Source organism: Vidua macroura, chromosome 6 (genome assembly GCF_024509145.1).
Source record: "Vidua macroura isolate BioBank_ID:100142 chromosome 6, ASM2450914v1, whole genome shotgun sequence".
NCBI classification, from domain to species: Eukaryota; Metazoa; Chordata; class Aves; order Passeriformes; family Viduidae; genus Vidua; species Vidua macroura.
This window is the reverse complement of record NC_071576.1, coordinates 22,881,938-22,903,956: the sequence shown is the minus strand read 5'-3', so window position 1 is coordinate 22,903,956 and position 22,019 is coordinate 22,881,938. Positions and strand designations below refer to the sequence as shown.

The window sequence follows — 22,019 nt, the reverse complement described above, 5'->3', positions numbered from 1 at the left end:
CATTTTAATTGACCTTCTGTATTTGGTGGTCCCCTCTGTCAACATTTATACCTACTTAGGAATTTTACAGGGCTTCTGTGTTCCTGTTGCTGAGTTGTAGTTTTCTTTGAGGTGGAGGTCCACTCCTGCACTCCTCCATTGATCATTCACTTACAATTTTTATGCTGATACACCACTGGTTATCTTCCTTCAGGAGAGTCTTAGCAGCTAACCTTAGACATGTCATTTTCTATTTCAAGACTTTGGGTACATTTTTACCACCTTCTTAGATACCTGCTCTTGATTTTGTTGCCTATTCTTGTGCACACTTTAATATTGAATATGATGTTGTTGTGACTGGTCCTTCACAAAATTCAGGTAGGAAATACATTCCTTCTATCCTTTACTAGTCTCTAAAGAGTAAGTCATCTGAACAGTGCTCTCTGTTGTAGTTGTTGACTTTCCTGGTAGTATGTTTAAAAATTACCTGAAAGCCTTTTTAAAATAAAGTGCCAGCAGCCTGATCTCCTGGAGAGATCCTCAGAGATTAGGACAGTGCTGGGTGTTTTGGGTGAAAGGATCCTGTGTGATGTACCAAATTTTGGGAACAAGCTTATCTATATAGGTATTAACAACCTATCTGCCTGTATAGAGGTTGGAGATGCAAATTAAGTAAGAGGGGCCATTAATATCCCTTATGACTGATGGTGTCTGTGAGAAGGGTAGCACGGACTTTTGCAGAACTAACCTTATTTTACATTGCTTTATTTTCCCTGATGTGTAAGGTGTGGAGAAGAGAGAGGTTATTTTTCCCTTTCTAAGGCATCTGCTAAATTTTCTGGTTAACTGGTTACACTGTTTCTGTGGGCTGATGGTAATGTGCACACTTACCTGCTGAGAACCAGGCTAAAAATCTCCTTGTGAAAGGTAAAGTATATGCAATGTAATAGTCATCATGTTGTTGAGAGCTTGTCTTCTTTGCTAAAAATGGTATGAATAATCCCGGGTCTCTGAGTGTTGTTCAGGAAATCTTCAGTTTTAGTCAAGTCAAAGGGCCTTATCTTCACAGAATTAATAGTGTGAGTTGCTCTGAAATATAAAATGTAGCTCCTATTGCTATGATTTTTGTCCATTCTGCTACCTGGTTCTTATCAAAGGTATAATGAACTCCTAATGGATAAAAGTTGCTTCTTTTTGGGGGAGGAGAAGAGAAAGCACAAAACATCTGTTTATAGTTAGAAAAGTTGTTCAGGAAAATTCTTCTGAAAAGGCCAACAAGTAGTTGAAGAAAGCTGGAGGAGTCTGTGACCCATTGGGTAAGTGATGACTGTAGGACCTCCCAGAAAAAGATTTCTAAACAATTTGCCACACAGACTCTCAATACCTTCTCTGCTAGGTATATCAGATAGATCCTTTTTCAGGACGGAGCAGCTGAAGGGAGACTGGAAAAGATTGAATCTCAACTGTGGTCCTGGAGAAACTTGTATCAGAGGTCAGAATAAATCATGGGTCTCTCCTCTCCTGTTGGTTTGCTGCTGTTCAGCAACTCATGTGGCTAGCATGTGATTGCAGCGACAAGGAAGCCAAGAAGTACCTAGCATAGGAATCCAGCTTAGTTCTTCCAAGAATGAAACAGTGGTAAGACAAAAGGTCAGTTTCCAGTAAGGTGTTTGTCAGCCATACTTGGGAAAGGGTGAGGGGCACGTGGAAAGCCTGATATGTGAGACTCAATAGGACTCTTCCCTCAAATGGAAAGGAGCAATATTGAGAGTCTCTTCCTCAAAGGTTAAATCTTTAGAAATGCTCTGGAGATAGGAGTGAAGGCCAGGCTGGCTGGGTGTCCTGGGCTGACCAGGCACACCAGAGGTACTGGCCTGTGCTTGGCCACAAAGAGGGCAAAATAAATGTGCTGCAGAGACAAGCAGGCTCCTGCCCTCTACCAGCCATCTCTGTGAGCTTCTGTGTTTGATGCCATTACCTTTTCTGTGCAGCTGCAGGTTTGTGTAGGGAAGGGGAGGCATGAAATTTGATGGAGATTAGAGCCTGAAGCCTCTAAACCATAGAGCATAGTTGTGCTCACTGTAGTCAGTGGGCAGTGCAGAGGAGGAGAGTCAGCCTGACTCGCTGTGATGACAGGCTGGGCATAGGCCATATCTGAGCAAAACTGAGCTCTGGCAAGTTTAGTCCTGTGTCAGAGTCTGTCTGTGCCATGTGGGTGTTAGGAAGGTTTATCCTCCTAATTATCTTTTAAGTTTCCTCCTAAACTCTTTCAATCCTTGGCTTGCTATCTGGGATGGCACAGCTTGGCTTTGTCTTCAGTCTATGTAACCAAACCTCAAATGTTCTTATTGTTTGACAGTGCCTTGAACTGGTGGGGCACATCTGAAGTCTCTCAGTGGCTCTTCTCACTAGCTCCCTGCAATGTCTGAGAGAATGAATTTAGTGTTATCTGTTGCTGATCCTGATCCAGGATATTCCAGGTCCCAGTGGAGGGTACTGTTTGACACAGGAGAAGTTTGGCCAGACATGGTTGCAAGTCACTTGTTTCTAAGCTAAATGTGGTGTCTGAGGGCAGCAGATAGCTCTCTGAATTCTAAGCATTCTTTCTGTCTGAGAAATACACCAGATGGATGGAGGAATAAGGATTTGGTGGAGAGTTTTCTGAGTCTGAGAGGCACAAGCTGATTTTTAGCCTAACTACAAGATATGGCAACTGAAATATATTTGTTCTGAGATCTTTGTCTTGGCCAGTAAGTCAGTCTTCCAGAACGAGTCTATCAGTATCCCAGAAACACAGAGATATGTCAGAGAAAGCATGCAGAAAGCACAAGGAGTTTTTGCTAGAAGACAGCCTGGAAAAGTTGTCCAAGCTCGTGCCTGGGTTACAGGGCTCTTGGGTCTTCTGCTCTGTGCTGATGTGCTTCCATGAGGTTTATGGGCTGCACAGAACTTGTCTTTCTTAGTCCTTGCTTTCTGTACACTTCAGAGCAGTTTATCCAGGGACAGCTGCCAAGCTCCATTACTAAAACAACCTTGACATCTGGGATATGTCCCATCAACACTTCCTTTGCTTTCAACCTTGATGCTCTTCTAGGTTCTCCTGGTGGTCATAGGGTGAACCTTGTCTTGGGAGGCTGCTCATTTGAAACTGTATCAAAGTTGGCTGAACCAGATTAATATCTCAGTTATGTAGAGTAGTTAGGTGCCTTGGCCCCTGTGCTTACGTGGTTGAAAAATAAATTGGTTCAACTCATTAACCCAGCAAATACTGTGGTTGGTTTTGATGGTCTTGTTTTCTGCTGTTTTTAATGAGCAAAATTGGATTACCAGGTGATCAGGCCAGCTCTAGAGCAGAGGCAAGGTAAGGAATAGGATGTGTGTGTGAACAGGAACATATATTTGTGGGGGAGGTCAGGGCAGGCAAGACCTCCACTTTGGTGAAGCCAGGTGTTCATTCTGCTCAATTGTGTTGCAAAACCTTGCCTTGAATATCCTGACAGTTGTAATTGCAGTGGGGAAACCTCTCTTATGGCCTAATTGAAATGGGTATCTGACTTCAAAATGTTGGGTGGTAAAGAAGATTTTCATCTTGGTTGTGAAATTGGATTAGGCTCAGTTGAGCCTGTACTGAGCTGTAGGGTAGTGGCACTGTTGCGGTTTCATGACATGCCTCTGTTTATCCCCTCTCTCTCCTCAGCTTGGCATTGCTGCAGGCTTTCTGGTCCCTCCAGTTCTGATCCCTAATGTGGAGGATGTGGAGAAGCTGGCCTACCACATCAGCATCATGTTCTTCATGACTGCAGGTGTGGCATCAGCCCTGTTCATCCTGGTCATCATAGGTAAGGAGGTGGGAGTGTGCACATGAAAGCAGATGGGACTGAGATCAGCTGATGTGTGACGGGGATGGGCTGGGCAGACCATGTGGGGAGGTGTCCTACCATGCAGCTGACAAGGTCATGCAATACTGTATCTTGCTGCTTCAAACCCTTGATGACCAGCACATGTAGAAGGGAGGTTATCAGCAAGCCTGCCAAATTGTTAGTTTTGTCCATTGCTTGTATAATAAATTCCAGGCATGAGTAAGTCCTTTAAAAACCAACAGAAATCTTTCATAGTCATCTTCCCTGCAAGCAGAGTGCTGGGCCTTGGGTTATGTCTGGGACCTGGCTACCCTTTAAGAGTAGAAAGAGGCAAGTTATGTGGCATCACAGGAGCAAGCTGTTCCCAGTTATGAGTGGAGAGGAAAAAGCATGAAGGACAGTAGCAGGACACAAGAGGTGCAATTCCCCTGCTTAACACATGAAGTCAAAGCCAGATCTTTAGCATGAAAGATTGGCATGCTCACTGGCGAGCTGAGTTTAGTTGCTGAATTCCATGCAATTTTTTTGATAGGCTCCTCATGCCAGTTTGTTCATGTTGCTGATGGCTGAATCAGATGTAGACTTCAAATAGTGTGGGGCAGGGAATAGACAAGGTACAAAAATGCCTGTCTAGCAGTATCGCCTGTGGCTGGGATTGCTGGATGCTACTTTAATGATAGTAAGGGGCAGCAGATGGCTTGGCCTGAAATAAGGCCAAGGTTATTGTTCCCTGGGCACAGGGAAAGGTTATTGTTCCCTGGGCAAAAGCCTTGCAAAGGTTATTGTTCCCTGGGCACTGGCCTCTGCAGAGCACTGGCCACCTTTGTCAACTGACTTGTCCAGTTCCGCTTTGTCATTTGTAAATCCACATAACACTTTTGCACCTGGATGGGCATCCTTCTGGAAACAAAGGCTGATAATAGTCCTGAAAACTCTTTTGGTACTGCTGGACACTGCCTACACAAAAAGCTAATTGAAGGCAAGATGTTTCCCTTGGGAATGTTCCAGGAGTTACTGCTGGAAGAGAGCTATTCTTTCCTGTTCCTGAATAAGTTCATGCGTGGAGATCAAAGTTTAAGGAAAATGGTGTGTTTTGTACACTAGCAGCCCCTCTGCCATCCCTCAAATGGCACAGTGTGTGCTCAAGCCCCTCAACTGCACCATTACAAACAGGTGTACTTTGTGTCTGGTTTCAGTCTTCAAAGAGAAGCCTCCGAACCCTCCAAGCCGAGCTCAGGCCTTGATCCAGTCAAGACCGACTGTGGAGTATTCCTACATGCAATCAATCCTCCGCCTGCTCCGCAATGCCAACTTTTTGCTGCTTATGGTCACTTATGGTAAGGTCTGGCCTCCATTCTTCTTATTCAGTTATCACAGCTTCTTCTTCCTCTCTGTGCTCTGTTGGGACAGTAACTGGCTTGAGTTGTTTTAGGGAAACATAAAAATAGCTCCCCTGTGCTGCCACAGACCAGGAATCCTTATAGCCCAGTACTCTTCAGCAGTGGTTATCAGTGAATGCAGCAGGGAAAAACAAAAGGAAGCAAGCACACAGAGGATGATATCCCCCTACAGCTGTTCTCCCAGTCTTTGACTGTTTGCTGTTCATGGGGTTTTCTTATCTGTTCTTTTTTTCTAGACATTTAGTTAATTGCAGCAAACCTATCTAAGTGCTTACATAAGAAATACATGGAAGTGTCTGAGTGCAAGTCATAGAACTAAGTCATTTCCGAAGGCAAGGATATGAATATGACTGCCAGGCATCTCTGTAGAGGTCATATGGAGTATGCAGATGTGCAGACTCTGTCAGCTTTCTAGGCAGTCCCTGTGAAGCAATTGGAAGGAAGGACTGGACAATATCTTATGCCGTCTGTCCTTGCATGTTGAATTTGCTGCTTGCTTCTCTTCAGCATTCTCAGTCTGTTTGTTTGAGGGCAGTGGGTTGTGTTGAATCTATTCCCTGATGCTGAATTGGCATATGGAAAAGTGTTTTTCTTACTAGCAGAAAGGCCATTGTGGTCTGTGCCTGGCTGCATAATAGGGTATACTGTAGCCAGCTAGTCTGTGTGTAGTTTTGTCCTAAATCTTCCTACCAGCTTGCTCTGGAAGCTTCTCAGGGGGACAGTTAAATATTGCTGAAAGTTCTGCACGTTCTGCCAGCAGTTATATCTGAAAGACCTTATGGATGAGTAGGCAGGTTGGAGAGAGTCAGATGGTGGCTTTGTGCTTGCTGAGGATGCTAATGATTTTTGGAATTGTTGGAATCTCTGCTCCCTTCCTTCTCAGTGCAGTAGACTTCTAGAAATGCCCCTCTCAGATTGCTCTTAAACTCTCCTGGTTTGCATTGCAGCTGCTGGGTTTGGCTTTTTTTTTTTTTTTTTTACCATAGTACATAATACCCTCTCAGAAAGTGAAGACAGAAAAATCTGTCAGGCAGACTGTGTCTAAAGTTGGATTGTATCATTTTCTCAGTTCATACTTACCCTTCAGGAAAAAGAAAGGGGAAATCATTTGCTCTAATAGGTATAAACAAGTCCTAGAGAAGAGAGGAGGGCTCTCAGTACAAAGAGTATGTTTAGAATCTGACCATCCTGGGATAATTCTTTTCTGGCAGTCACAAACAGTGTGGAAAATCTGTTCAGTGGCTCATAATTCATTTTCTCTTGCTGCTGGTCTGTGCATTTTTTCTGTTCCTCTCTGTGTCAGCCTCATGCCAATCTCCAGCTTGACTTGAGATGGTGACTGTTACTCAGAGAGGGAACTATGCTGTGAAACTTTTTTTTTTAGCTTGTCTGGGTTTAAAATGGTGACTGTTTTTCCTATTCAAGTCAAAAGTTACGTTGGCCGAGATTTAAGACATCTGCAGCCACATGAGTGCAACTGAGTCATCCTGCCTACCTAACACAAAGATATCTGCAGCCTGGTGGCTTTTGTGTTAGCATAGCATATGTCAGGGGAGAGAGGGGCAAACCTGCTGCTTGTTCATCTCTCCTGCCTGTAGAAACAATGAGGATCCTTCCACAATGACAGGTTAGAACACATCTGCAGACCTCTAAGGTTTTGGTAGTACCAGCAGCCAGTGATTCCTTTCTTGTGGCAAGACTTGCAGTGCTGGAAACAGTGGTGTCACTGCAGCTATGCCAGGTGCCAGTGAACTGTTTTTCAGGAAAGCCCTCAGAGAATATTTTCCCCAAGGCTGCTGACATTGCTTCCATAAAACTGAGGCATAACATGGAGTGGGCATTAAGGAATTTCAAGTCTATGGGGTTGGGCTTTGCATTGGAGAGCATGTTGCTAATGGGAGGCAGTAGGCAGGAAAAGGGTGGAAAATTCTGGGAAAGGGTAATAGAATGGGAGTCATGAGACAGTCTTAAAGAATCAGCATTTGGAACGGTGATGGGGCAGTGAGGAGGAGGCAGGGCAGTGAGAACTGCATAAGGAACCATTGTTGGGGAGGATTACAAGGGTGAACAAGAGAGAGTCTGGCATGTAGGTAATAGGCTGGCTACCTGTGGGAGACCTGGGTTCTAGTCTGAGGCTTAATAAGGGCTCTGTTTGGAGCTGTAGGCAATAAACTTCCCTGTTTAGCTTCTATAAAATAGAGGAGACACTGGGATATCAAAAACATTATTCTACATTACAAGCAGACCATGGTAACTAGCTAAAGAATCAGGTAGTGCAGGACCTTCAGATGTCCTGCTCCCAGCTACTAGTTCTGGTTTCCCTCATCTGCGTGGGCAAATGGCCACTTTTGTTGCATCCTGGAGTTTGGGTTTAGATTAGGGTTTTTAATTTATGTTAAAATAAGTCAAGTTCTGTAATCCCGCGCACACTTTCCCATTGGAAGCAACCATTACCTGTTTTATGGTCATTCAAACAGTTGTAATTCTCAAGAGAAGCTTCACTGAGCAACTGTGACATATGAAGTGCCTACAATTTTCCTCAGCCCTCACATCTGCAAATTTGACACATTGTCTTGATTCTTAGAATGTTTTACCTGACTTTGGTGTCAAGTCTTGCTGCCAACTCTTACTTTCTGCCCAGCTTGGGAGCAGGGGCCCTTCCCTGTCTTGGAAATCACAAGGATCACAGAGCTGCTGTAAAGCTGGTTTACTGGCAGTGTTAGGTACCAGAGCTGCATCTGGCTGTCTTCACAAGGCTGCTGTCCTCTTGGCTGGGTGAGAAATAGAGGTGCACAAATGAATGGTTAATGTTTATGCCCAGCTTTGAAGTGAAGAAGCAGAAGGACTGTGCTGATCTGCCATAATCCCGTGTCCTTGCACTGCAGCTTGTGCTGTCACCTAGCGGGCAGGGTGCTCCAGAGGTGGAGATAGGATGAAGCTGATTTAGGGTGTCTTAGCTGTTTTGCCGTAGCCAAGTGTTGCAAAGAGACAGCTTTTAAGGCTGGAGGGCGCCTCCTTGCTGTGAGATCTCCAGTTGTTCTTCCCCATCCTTGGCTGCTGGCCCTGCTGAGTTTCCAGTCTTCCTGAGTAACTCTTGGTAATGATTGGGTCGATTCTCCTGCCTAATGAACATGTCACTCAACTTCTGTAATTTTCTGACACATGATTTTGAAATGGGAAACATTGTCACAGGCAATATTTGGGACTCTTGCATAAGAGTCTTCATCTGTTGTCTGTGCCATACAGCTGTGGGGTGAGCTTTGCTTAATCATAGAATGGTATAGAATTATTAGAAAGGCTCTTAAAGATCATCTAGTTGCACATGTCCATGCCATGCGCAAGGACACCTTCCCCTAGACCTGCTCACTCAGAATCCAGTCCAGCCTGGCCTTAAACACTTCCATCTACACCTTTGGGCAACCTGTTCCAGTGCCTCACCACCCTCACAGTAAATTGTAATGTTGTCAGAGATGGTGTGTGAAGGGAGTGTGATGCACCCTCCAGCTGCCAATCTTGTGGCTCCTCATAGTGCTGTGTACTGCAACAGGTATCCAGTGTTCAGTGGAAGACTGGGCTAGGTGCAGGACTGCTGAGTACTTAAGGGGAGATAGGGGACTTCAGGGGTAGGAGAGCTCAGGACTTTGTTCCCTCTGTCAAAGCTCTGCCTGATAGACTGCACTTCTGTATCCTGTGTTGTTAGTTTCTGCTTTTAGCTGAGGCTCAGAGAGGAAAAGTAGGAAGGGGGAACTTGACATGTATCTGTTTTGTCAGGATTTCAGGCATCTGTGACAGACTTTTTAAAACCATAACTCCTTTTGGAGCCTATAGATGTGTGAGCTGCAGTGGTAAAATCTGTCCCCTTCCCTCCACCCATCAGAATCACTGAAGCCTTGAAGAGAAACCAACTGCAAATGTAAATTACTTTCTGAGAAGAAAGTTATACTGACTGTTACAGACCTCATCAGCCTGGGGAAGGTTTCTCAGTATCACCCAAGGTGAGAGTGTAGCCGTTGCAGTACTGCTGGTCCAGGGCACATGTGTATGTTCTTGCCTGCTGAACAAAGCTGTTGGGTTTTCTGCCCTTTTGAGAAGGCATTTAACCAACGAGAATTGCATGTAAGATGAAGAGTGTCTGAATAGGATTTGACCAGTATCACCCCAACAGTTTCATTCTCACCTTGGGTGATACTGAGAAACCTTCACCAGGTGGTTGATCCTTGTAACAGTTAATTTAAGTTCTCTTTCAGAAACACAATTACTTTCATGGCTTTCTTTACAGGCCTCAGTGTTAGCTTTTAAAATGTAAGGCTTTTCCTAGTCAGAGACACAGCCCGGGTGCCTGAGGGTAGTGCTGTCTGTGCTTCACCAATCAGCTCTGCTCCTACTTGTCTTCTGGTATTTCTTGGCTTGGAGAGAATGTTATTTACTGGCTGTCAGCAGGAAGAATGCTGACAGGCTCTTCTCTGGGAGGAAAACATACAGGTCAATGACACTGTTGTTAATTGAATCTCAGGTCCTTGTTCAAGGTATGATGCTGAGGCAGATGCTTTTCTAGTTTTCTGACTTGGCTGGGAGCAGAGGAGAAAATTGCAGTGCTAAAAGATGAATCTGGCTGTGAGAGAGGATTTAGACTCTGTGAAGGAGTTGCAAGACCTTTCAGTACCAGAACTCTGCACAGTCCTTCCTCTAGCTGCTTAGGTAAGAACCATCCTGAAACTGCAGGGTTCTTCCTTCTGCATGCTGAGGCCTGGGTGTTGATCTGCATTTCTTTCACTAACCTATGTCTAGCCAGTCTGGCTCATTCTCCTGAGACTCTGCAGCCTTGTTCTGAACTATGGTCCCAAAGATTTCTCTCTCTGCATTTCTACCATTTCACAACCCAGCAGTAGAGTAGCAGGCTCTGAATGTGCTGCATTTTTATCCTTTTCTCAGGTCTGAATGTAGGTTGTTTCTACGCCTTGTCCACTCTGCTGAACCGCATGGTGATCCATCACTACCCAGTAAGTGCATCCAACCCTCATGGCCCTCTCTGATGCTTGCTGTTGTCCAACACAAGTTGGGTCTAGCACAAGTTGGCTGTTCTTTTTGCCTTTACACCACCCCATTCAAAAGCTGGTGAGCTCTAGAAAAGATGACTCCTTTGCACCTCAGATGAAAGCATTTACTTCTGAGAAAATCCTCCAGCAATTTTCTCTCCTTGTTTCTGACTGTGATTTCTGCTGGGACATCTGTCCCAGAAGGCTGCCTATGCTCATGCTCTGGTGGCAGAAGGGTGGGGTGTCTCTGTACCTGAGCTATTGTACAGCTTACTGCTAGTGCTGCATGCCACAGAGCTCCTTTCTGTGCTGCCTTATACTGAGTCCCAATATTTCCTAGTCAATCTGGCCCAAATCCTAACAGCAAGCTTCATAGAGTTTATGCTAACTCCTCTGAGAATGTCTGCTCACGCTGGCCAGTTGCACACGTTTTTGTCAGGGCTGGCTCAGATTTAATTGCCAGACCACTTTTTTCTCATGGACCAGAAAGCACTGGCTCATAGTGGGCCCAAAAGTATTCCTGCAAAGGCTGGTTCTGGTTAGTGTGTTACCAGCAGAAAGCATGTATGAAGACTAACTTTGGTGTCTCTTCCTCTCTGGGTTTTCTGCACTTTTTTTTTTTATTGGATATGAGTTAGCTCCTGCACTTGTGTGAGTGTGTATGTGTCTCACCACAGGGGGAGGAGGTGAATGCTGGCAGGATTGGACTCACCATTATACTGTCGGGGATGGTTGGGGCTCTGATCTCCGGCATCTGGTTGGACAAAACCAAAACATACAAGTAAGTCCCCTGTTTGCCTTTGTGCCCTGGTGACTGTGCTCTTCCTCCATACTGTGCAAGGAGGAACCCTGTACAGTTGCAAGTTGGCATTCTAGAGACTGAATCACTGGGAGGATTTGTAGGGAAAAAAATAGGGTTCTTCAAAACCCAATTAGTGTAAAGTGAAGTTTGGAGCGGTGCATTAGCTGGCACTGGGCCCATACAAAATCTGGTGTTGGTGGTCCCTAGGGAGGCTTGCAGAGCAGATGAGATGGCCCAGTAACTGCTTCATCAGGGATGAGAGAGTTCTTGGCACAAGCAGAATCAAGACTGTATCAGACCATTTGTCAGCCCTTACAAACCAGCCTCTGTGAATTTTTGTCCAGCTTAATGAAAGGCACATTGAATCCAGTGCCCAGAGGCATTGTGTTGATGGCGTGTTGCTGTATTTAGGGCAGGCAAAAGGGTTATTGGGGTTACGGGTGGATGATTCTGTTTGTTGCACAGCGAGCTGGGATGGCAGATCTGGCCAGCATACCTTGCCATCTGCAAAGGGACAGTTAAGAGTCCTTGCTTGTCCTATAGTTCCCAGTTCTCAGAAATTTGGATCTCACTGAAACACCTCTGTAGGATATCCTAGGTGATACAGAGAGACTCTTGTGTCTTATACTGGGGTCCACCCACCTTTTTGGTTTCTCTGCTGGCTTTGAAAACTGTGCTACAACCTGTTGTCTGAGCAGGTTGGGTGAGGGGGGATTTTACTGGTGATGGGCTGGTAATGACTTGAAAGCAATTTTAGAGTTTTATTCCTTGCAGTAGCTTTTCATAAGGGGGAAGTCCTACTGCCATTATCCTATCTCATATCTTGGGCCAGAAATGCACATTCCCATTGTAGACAGCTTAGATTAATCTGGCTAGCTGTGAGCTTGCAACTTCTGAAGTGGCCTTTGGCCGTAGCTCCCTGTGAAGTACAGGGATCAGAAGTAGAAAATTGGCTTCTCTAATAAGAAAGAACAGTAGGTGAGAACTTCTGGTTTTGGCAGGTTGTTTGTTGCTGTGTCTAGATGGTTCTGTGGCACTGAGTAGGACTCATATGGGAGTCCTGGGAAATAGAAATACAGCTGTTAGAGCTGCACTGCTAACCATGCAATGTGACTTGTGTCTCTTTCCAGCCCAGGGCTAGTGGTAAGGTAGCCTCAGCTGGCGCTGCTAGACTGGATGATCTTCCTGGTTCTCCGTAAGTGAGGTTAGGTTGCAGTATGAAGGCTTGAAGAGCTTTGTGACTCACCATACGGAGCTGGGACTTGAAATTTGGTAGAATGGGAGAGAGAGAAAAATCCAGAAATCCTGTATTTGTTCCATGTCCGCTCCTTCCTTGGAGGGATCACATAGGTAGGCAGAGCTGGCTAATAGTCCAGAAAAATAGGACTATGTCATCCATGGAGTTTATTCTACAGACCTCCAGGGACTATTGGGAGATAGTTTTAGCCTTAGGTGAGGAAAACCCTGCTAAGAATTTGTTCTCCATTACAGCCTACAAAATGGATTTCTGTGAAACTAGCACTTTTTTTTTTTTTTTTTTTTTTTTTTTCTGAGTGCTACATAGTCTTTATTTAGCCCCATTTAAAAGTCTATTTAAAAAAACTGTCAAGATGCCAGATGTTCTAGGTGGGTACCCTCCCCCTTCCCTCTGTTGCTGCGATAGTGTCAAGAATAAAATGATAAGCACATGAAAATCAGGAAGGAAAGATATCAAGTCCTTTTTTTAGTCAGCTTGGAGAGAGAGGGAAGCAAATGAATGGGATCCAGCTGTGATTGAGGGGAGCAGGGGAAGGTTAGTAACAGAAGGAATTGCAGAGCTCTACATGCATGTTTGATCTTTACTGTACCATCAGCAGTTCCTTGAAAGGGTGAGGCTGTGCTAAGTCAGGCTTTCCCCATCTGTCATGCTCGGGTACCAAATGGCCTTGCACTCTTGCTTTTATTTGGCAGGTAAGTCCCTGCAGCAGTCCCTGCACTGTTCTTGTTTTTGGAATAGCAGGTGCAAATTTGGTCCATTAAAATAAATATATGGATTATGCGGTGATGAGCGAGCAGTGCAAGAATTGGGGTTGTCTTTGGTGGTATGGCTTGTTGAGAACAGCCCATCTCTTTGAATCATAGGATCAAGAGAAGACCCTTAAAGTTTTGACATCAAGTCCCTGGCTCAGAGGATGGATGAGGTTTTGACACCTGGAGACTGCTGGGTGCATTGGTGTTGGTAGGGTAGTCTGGCTCAGAATGAGGTGTTTGGGGACTGAATTAATCAGCACTTCTCTTTGGTTATGCTTTTCTTTAAAGTGCAGTATTCAGATGGCCTCAGGTCAAGCTGGTTGCAGTCAGCACTCTCAGCTTTCATTGCTGCATCTCTATAAGGCAAGATGTTAGAAATATTCATCTCTCTCTCCATTGACTAGGCAAGTGGTGTTTTAGGTCTGTACAGATGCAAAGTACAAAAATTTGGGGGAGGGAGAAAAGATGGTGGAGGATGGGGCACTTGGCTCTCTTCCACTGAAAGATGAGTGCTGTCTCAGCCTAGCCTGACCTGCAATTTGGGCCTTCTTATCATAGCCTGTTTTACACAAGGTTAGTCTTTGTGTAGTGGATATGTCTTCACCCTGTCCTGCCAAATGTCTTATATAAATAATTTACCAAGACTGTCCTTTCTTCTGACCTTCATAGAGGAAGAAAGTGGCATAAAACTGAATGCCAAAGGATAAGGGCATGGTGAAAACCAAAGCAGTCTTCTCAAATTCATCCCTTTCTCCAGCATCTGACACCTCTGTGTCTTCAGCAATGAGATCTTCGGGGAGCATAGGATCAAGGGCTTTGTTCAGGCTTGTGTGCAGCCTGGAATGTGCTGTCCTCGTGGCAAAGCCTGTGGAGGCCATCTGTCATCCCCATCCATACAGCAGAGCATGCTGGAGCTGCACACAACATCCCTGTGAGCAGCTAAATCTGTTGTATGTGCCTGTGCCCCTCATCCCACCTCCTGCTCCCAGCTTGTTCATTTGTTGCCTCAGATGTTGCTTGACTTTAGTGTTTTTGCAGCTGCAATCCCCTCTGAGTCTTGTGCTGTCACTTTTGCTTTCCTCATCCAAGTGACTTTGTGAGACAAGGCTGAGCTGGGCCATACCCATTCCTTACTCTGAGGCTTCTTCTGGAGCTGATTGAACAGCAGGAGATGTGTTCTTCATTTCAACCCTGTTCCCTGCTGGTGCTGACCCTGACTGGCTTTTTTCCCCAAGGTCTCTTTTTTCTCACAGTCCCTTGTGTGGGCTCTTTAATTTGCTTCTTCAGAAGTTTTGGGAATGTGACTGGGAGGGCAGATGAATGTCAGGGCTGGTTAGGTTCATCCAAGTGACAAGCATGTCAGGTCCTTCACAGATCTCCCTCTGGCTCTGCCACGGAGACTTGGCACTGGTGCTGTCATAGCAATGCTTCCTTCCCACACCCCAGAGCACAGGGTTGGGTTAGCCTCAGTTTTTCTAAGATAATGTGCAGGATGCCTAACTTCCAGCCTGTACTCACTGCACTAATCAGCCTGTTACGTAGACAGTCTCTGCTCCCTGTTCCAGACAATGAAAATTGTCAGTCCCTCTAGAGCTGTCATGGGAGTAGGTTGCTAAAAACACCAGAATGCAGTGCTGATGTGCTCTGTGAATCTGCTTCTCCTCCTTTGTGCTTTTCTCACTCCCATGAGATTTATGGCTATGGTAAGAGGCTTATTAAGTTAAAGCTGGGCATTTTTCCATGCCCCAGTGCCCCTAAGGCCACAGAGCATTCTTGTTCTCTGGTGAACAGGGTGTCAAAGGCTACTTCCTGAGAGCACTCTGCTTCTGTGTCTTTCCCCAGGGGATTTTGTTTCCCTATGCACCAGTGTCTACCAGTATCTCTTCAAAATTTTGTGTCTTTCTTGGACTGCTGAGCACTAAATCTCCTTTTCTTGTCATCAGTGGTATGCTCGGGGGAGCAGAGTATGGCAGAAGTCTGGTTTAGGAGAAGTCTGCTTGTGTGCTTAAGGCTGTTTCCTGCAGCAAGATTTGCATTCACTGCTGTCTGTTCAGATCCTGTGAGGGTCTGTGGTGAGCAGGGAGCAGTTCATGGCTTCAGGGCACTTCCTGGTCTGTATTTCCCACAACATTCAAGTCTGTGGTCCTGTTCTTTCACAAAGGTCTGTTGATTAATTTTGTCCTTCTGCAGCCTAATGATTCAGGGAGGTCAGTGAGGAAAACTTGCTAGATGAGGTACCCATGGCAGGATCAGTTTTCTCCATTTTGTCCTCTACATAGTTCTGCAGTTTCAGTGAGGAACACCTTCAAGAGTTTGCCTGCAGCTATGAGTTTGCCTGCTCTAGCTCTCTGTGGGGCACAGCATGTTCTGGGAGCTGAACTCCTCTCTTGCAGCTTGACTAATGACATAGCATCAATGTGAAACAAAGCCTTGACCACATCTGGTCACTATCTCATTCTTCACCTTTGCCTGGAGATGAGGGGCGAAGTGCAACACTTGGCAACTGTCATGACACTAAATAAGATACAAATCCCTTGGAATACTTGAACCATAAGCCTAGAAAACTGAGTGAGATTTTGTGTGACTATCCTGAGACCTCTGCACTGAGCCCAAACTGGCTGTGGTGAGAAAAAAATTATAAAACTCTCCATGGGCTGAGTGTCCCTGCTGGCAGTGACTAAACTTCCAAGGGCTGCAGCCACCTCTTGGAGGCCTGCACAGTATTTTAGCACTAACTGCTTTGTAATTTGGAGACTCCTGTTTATGGAAGGAGCACCCAGTTCAAAATTGGTTCATGTAGCCCAAGTACAGAACTGTAATTCTAGCTTTGAGTTCCTTTCCTAATTATCTCTTTTCTCCATGGCTGCTTGTCAAGCCACGGGAGGCATAAGACTCATGGGACATACCTGAGGAACCCGTATTGAGCAGAAAAAGGCTTTTACTTGTATCTCTTTCACTCTCTGGGACTGCTCTTTTTCTGTTCAGTCTTTCAGCTCTTCTCCTTCTGCAGCCTCCAGGCACTGTGCCAACCAGTAGCAGCTCTCTGCAATGGATTATAACAGAAGTAAGCAGTCCCTTTGTGCTGCCTTCACAGCTGAATTTTTCCTTCAGTGAAAACTTTGGAAAGAACATACTTGAGAAATTATACAGGATTGGAGGTTAAGGGATTTAACTACTCCTTTGATACACAACAAAATTACAAAACAGAATACACAACATGTTTGCCACAGCATGTTGTTTAGCCTTTCAATATATTAAATGAGCCTGGTGAACCTTTTAAGTATGGATCAATAGCTGAAGCCTGAAATTAGCTTCTCAGGCCTATATTTGGATAAAAATTGACATATGGGCACGAGCCCCACTGACTGCAGTCATTGCAGCAATGAGGGAGGACAGAACCTTAGCTGGAACAGTCTGGATTTATCTGTAGTAATTCAGTGTAGTGGAAACATTTTCTTACACATTGTAATACTTATTGCCTACTTGGGTTGGATTTTTGACAGTGATTATTTGCATTAAAAAGGAAAAGTGAAAATACATTGAGATTTGGTTTCTTCAGTGGAATTCTAGGAACTGATATCAAACACATTTTTTAATGGATTAAGACTTAAATTTGGGAGAAAGTACACAAGTAGCTTGTGGTAATACATGTAACTTCTTCCTAAAATACAATGATCAAAAGTTTTTATCAACTCTGGTAACTGTTCTGCTTTCAAAATCCTGGTGGAATTTCAGTCAGGTAAAGTATTAACGTTTTCCTCCTTTCCCTCCTTTTTCTCCTCAAAACTATATACTGGGAAGACCTACTGCTGCCTCTTGTACTAAAAAGAGCCTTGTTTTTTTTTAACGTGGAAAGGGTTTTCTTGGTATGTAGTCAAGGATGACAACTGCTAAATGTCCTGGTAAAAGCTGGCCTGGGCTGTTCCTGTGTCTCACAGTACTGAGTCACTGATGGTGCTTGCACGGCCTGGCTGCAGGTTTGGCTGTTCCCAGGATCTGACTGGCGTTCTTCCTGAGCACAGGGTGTCCGTCTCCTTTGCACCCACACAAGAGCTTGTGGCTCAGCTGCTGCTGGCTGTGGAACTAGCACCTGCTAAATGTTCTCATGGCTTGAGGGTGAGGCTGTGAGGGCAACCTAGCTTGCATGTCACCTCTCCAGATACAGCAGGTAGTTTAAACAACAGAAAGGGGCAGCAATGAAAGCTGTTTTGGACAGCACTGAAAAATATAGGCCCATAAGACTCTAGCAGTGTTGACACCTCTTTCCTTTATGTTCCTGCTTGAGAGTGCTTGATCTCCTTGGCTCATACTTGTGAGTAAGTATATTCAACTCACTGTAGTACAGAGGATGCCCAAGAAAGATTAATGGTCTCTTTAATTGGCTCTTGTTCTCCCCCTCAAGTGCCATGTACCATATATGACAAGGCATCTGTCAACCTGTGGTAGGATATTTCTTCTGCTGTGCTGCTCTGTGTGCCTTTCATGCTCTCTGTCAGTCCAGTTCCTCTGTCTGGGTATGAGTGCCAAGAGACTGTGCAACTTATAAATGCTTTTTTTAACCCATATGCTACAAGCTATACTAATATCTGTGGGCAAAAAGGAGGACTAGATTAATTAAAACCCTGATTGCTTTTTCTTGCAGGCAAACAACTCTAGTTGTCTATATCATGTCTCTGGTGGGAATGATAGTCTATACCTTCACTCTGAACCTGGGCCACCTCTGGGTGGTCTTTGTGACTGCTGGGTTTCTGGGGTAAGTTAATGTGCAGGCTGCTTTCCTTGGCATGTGATGGGAGGGGATGGGCAGGGAGGCAGAACTCCTGCTGTGGGAGGGACTGGGGAGTGCCTTAGCATCTGAATGGCTTCTGCATGGTTTAAGGACAAAATTATCTGCCCTTCCCATCTCTGACTTGTATGTGTTTCATTAGAATCAGGGACATTATCGTGACCCTGTTCAGCTTAATTGTTCCAGGTAATCAAGTGGAAGCTTTTGGAAAGCAAGTGGTACCCACAGCCCCATAGATGATGAGTGGACAAGAGTGAAAAGCATGTGGGCTGGCATGGCTGTTTGACTCTGCTGGGGGTGATGCCCCTTAGAGTTACGCTCTATACTGTACCTCTTCAGTCTTCCTTCTGGCAGTTGCTGAGTTCCTTTCTGTGTACTTCATTACAGGTTTTTCATGACAGGATACCTTCCTCTGGGTTTTGAGTTTGCTGTGGAGTTGACATACCCAGAATCAGAAGGAACATCATCAGGGCTCCTTAATGTCTCAGCACAGGTAGGTGTGCTGTTTTCCCTTTGCTTGCCTCTTTTTAGGCAAAGAGATTAAGTTGTAGTTCCAAGCCTTGAGTCTTTTTCTTGTCCATTATTGCTGTAATGTAGTGCAGATCTAAGCACCCCGGGACCTGGCTTTTTTGAATGCTGTTCCTCATGGCATTTCTGTAGTGGCACTCATTCTGTTTCTGTTTAAGAAAATACTTCAGGGTGCCAGTCATCCTTGCCTTTTCCAACATAGCTCTTAACAGTCCTGGTTCATCTCCAGTGAGAGATGAGATTCCACCCCTCAGGGTCATCTGTCATTCCATTAGCTGCAAGGAGGTGCCTCTGGATGTGTTTATAACCACTCTTTAGCCTGACTAGGCCAACTGTTTGATTGGCCTGTATGCTCTGATACTTGGTAAAGATTGGAGAGTTTGCTTTATAATAGCAGTACAGCTTGACATTACCTTTGTTTGTTTGTAGATTTTTGGTATTGCCTTCACCATTAGCGAAGGGCAAGTCATGGATCGCTTTGGGACAAAGGCAGGAAACCTCTTGCTTTGTTCTGTCCTGTTCCTGGGGACTGTTATGACAGGTAATTAAAATTTTCAGTGTTCTTCTGCTCTGACTTTGCCTTGGGCTTGGCACATTAATTGAAGGCTTTTGTGTGCAGTTGAGTCAAGGGGTTAAGTTAGAAATGTACTTAGCAAAGATCATATGCTGTGATTAGAGCTTAACAAGGAAACTAATTGATACCAGGTGGGGATAACTGAAACAAGGTTGGGAATGACAGGTGATATATGAAGTATTGTAAGAGTGCAGGAGCCATAAATACCACTGGGTTCTAAGAATGAGAGGAGGTTTGGACTGTGACCAGCAAGTCAAGGAGCCCTACCAACTAGACACGGATGCAGAGTTTACCATGAGGAAGACGTCCTACTTCCTCCCCAGAAGCCTGCCAACCCAATTAAAGAGGACAATTGCGCAGCCATAATGGATATTCAGCTAATTATAATACTAGGCGAGAGCTAATGTTTATGTAATAAGCATCGTAGAAACTGTCCTGGAAACCATCTGAATATGTAAAACCATTTTGGATAAATAGAGAGCAGGAACTTGTGACTTTTTTGCACGTGCCTTTGGAAATGATTCTGCATGTACCCTCTTTTCAACTCAATTATTTGAAGAGTTGTCTGTCCGCGCTTCACAGTGCCTGCAGGAAAGGGCAGAGCCCACACAGCAATCCCATAGCAATGCTGTTCCTCTTTAAGCATCTGGTCTGCTTACAAGGAAGAGCCAAGGCTTTTTTCCCTGGCTCTGGCTGGGTTCTCAAAGTTGGACCTTCTACATGCTGCAATAAAGAATCTCTATCCTGCCTCTTTCAGAAGTGTTCTCAGCCTCATCCAGGAGAGTGGTTTCTATTGCTTATTGTAATGTGTTTCTGTCTCTTCTGGGGCTTCTGCTGCTCATTTGAGTCCTGGGGAAATTGACTTGAGCCCTGCATGGTGACTTGACTGCTTTCACATCTCTCTTCCTCCCTCTGTTCCAGCATTCATTAAGGCTGATCTCCGAAGACAACGGGCCAATTTGGAAAATGAACAGACAGTGAGTAAACCCCCCTTCAACCCCTTCTGTGCCTCTGCTATTAGCTCAGGACAACACCCAGCCTCTCTTTTTTTCTAAGAAAGGGGGTGGCTTGTGGGGAAGCTCCTTGTTGGCATTTTTAAACTTGATGTAATCTTAGCTCTGCCAGCTGCTGGGGCCTCTGTTTGCTCAGTGTTAATGTCATGCAGAATCTGTAGGCTCTAGTCCTCTGGGGTTCTGCAGGGCTTCACACATCTTTGTACCAGCTAGGGCCAGATGTAGGGCGGTGCTGTGCTCGCTTCTCTCCCTTGACAATGAGGCCTTCAGTGCTTTGCTCTTTTTTAGAGCTGAGTAACTATTATTCTAGGCCCCTAGGCTGGCAGGTTATTTCTCTTACTCCTTGCCCTCAGCTGCCAAGTGGGGTTCAGTGTATGTGACTGGAGGTAGATAACGTGACAAAGTCTAAGTGAGGGCTTGAGCAATCTGGCTGCTCACACTTTGCATAGTGCTGCTGACAAGGCTGCTCGTTCATACTTGCACACCAGAGCTTGGGGTGCAATCACAGTATCCCTGTGGCATACTGTGCAATAAATGCAGGTGTTTGCACATGGGAGAAGGCCTCTGGTGAGCTAATTGCAGTGGATACAGTCAGAAGCTCTCCCTGCAGGGAATGGGAGGGAACTGGTTGCTTGAGGCTATTTTCCATATTACTCTGGGCTCCTCTTCTAGGATGTTAGCAGAGATATCCACTCAACCTTCAGGCAACCACCAGCAACGCTGACTAGCAAAGTGTGAAAATCTCAGTTCTGTGCTGTCTTCTATTCAGAAGACAGTGCTGCCCTTCTCCAGTGCTGGTGGCCCTGTGAGCTGAATTTATAACACGGATGTGGAAGGCCCAGGAAAGGGCCTGAGGTCCTTTGGCAGTGAAGGTGATGCCTTCTAGTAGTAGATCCTTTCCATTTGTCAGACATTTCTCTCATCAGATGAATTGTACATTTTTGCCTAAGCCCTTTTTAGTATAAATCCTTTTCAGTCTAAATAGTATTGTAAGAGCTTGCTGCTGCATGGGAAAAGAGCATTGTGACCAGAGCAAAGGTGGTGCAATGTCATTTTTATAATCCTAAAAGTTTCCAGAACTGACAGTAGTAAGAACCAGAGGGACGTGTGTGAGATAACAGGTCTCAGTCAGTGAAAAATTTCACTGGCAGCTCCTTCCCCCTGAGGAGACATGCTCGGAGGAAGTCATGTTGCACACCCCACCACACCCCCAAATGTGTCCTCCATGTGGCTGAGCTCACCTGAGTACTCTCAAACTTAACAACCAACTGCAGGTGCTCAACTGACTGGTGGTAGGCTGAATCTGGTATTCTGCATTAAGATGGATGCCTCGGCCAGGAGATCAGCCAGCTGGGCTTGGGCATTGTGTGCTGCCTTTGTGGAGAGCTCTGACAAAGTCAGGTACTGGGGCTTTTCTGTGTGGCACAGCTGCCTTACACATGCTTGGGTGATTTTACTGGTTTCTTCCATTGCCTGTTTCCCTTTCTTATTTTGCTCCACTTTAATTTCTTTTCCTACTTGCCTCCATATTTTCTGACTCGTGACTGTCATTACAGAGACTCCAAGGCAGCAATCAGATCATGGATTATGGGACTGTAGCTTGTAAATCTAACCCCATCACTTGTCACTCCTGCTCACTAGCTTAAACACACCAAGGTAGGAGAATTGCACTAATCTACTTCTCTGAATGCTCACAGGGTGGCACAGGCATGATGCCAATGGCATTTATGGGGTGACTGCAATGGCTGTAGAGTATCAAGAATCTTTCTGGTCTTCTCAGGTACTCAGCTGAGAGGAAAGACAAGACAGCCTCCAAGAACAGAGTGGAGATCCCCCCAGACTCATGTCAGACAGAGATGTAGGGATTCAGCTAGGTGCAGCAAAGCAAAGCCTGGTGCTGGAGCAGATGGAGAACTGAACTGTCAGTCATTTGTTAGGGAGAGGAGGTGCAGACATTGGGAGCCACTTCTCTGTCATTATTTTTACAGTCCAGATTCTTGGCTGGAGGTGATACCAGGAACCCTTTAAAGA

At 45.2% G+C, this 22,019-nt stretch overlaps 1 protein-coding gene across 5 annotated transcripts in view; it reads left to right on the top strand.

The window, feature by feature from the left end:
- Positions 1-22,019, top strand: part of FLVCR2 (FLVCR heme transporter 2) — a 33,332-nt gene that overhangs the window by 7,403 nt on the left and 3,910 nt on the right. For 2 of the 5 annotated variants that reach the window (XR_008437617.1, XM_053980837.1), the window contains exons 2-10: positions 3,677-3,818; positions 5,036-5,176; positions 10,172-10,239; positions 10,953-11,056; positions 17,730-17,840; positions 18,261-18,366; positions 18,831-18,942; positions 19,897-19,952; positions 21,545-21,644. Coding sequence is in view for 2 of the 5 variants with exons in the window: in XM_053980837.1 (XP_053836812.1) it covers positions 3,677-3,818; positions 5,036-5,176; positions 10,172-10,239; positions 10,953-11,056; positions 17,730-17,840; positions 18,261-18,366; positions 18,831-18,942; positions 19,897-19,952; positions 21,545-21,634 (930 nt within the window). In the remaining 3 variants the exon portion in view is untranslated. Of the gene's footprint in view, positions 1-3,676; positions 3,819-5,035; positions 5,177-10,171; positions 10,240-10,952; positions 11,057-17,729; positions 17,841-18,260; positions 18,367-18,830; positions 18,943-19,896; positions 19,953-21,262; positions 21,390-21,544; positions 21,645-22,019 lie in introns of those variants that run through there. The other 3 variants (XR_008437619.1, XM_053980838.1, XR_008437618.1) reach the window with 2 other exon arrangements.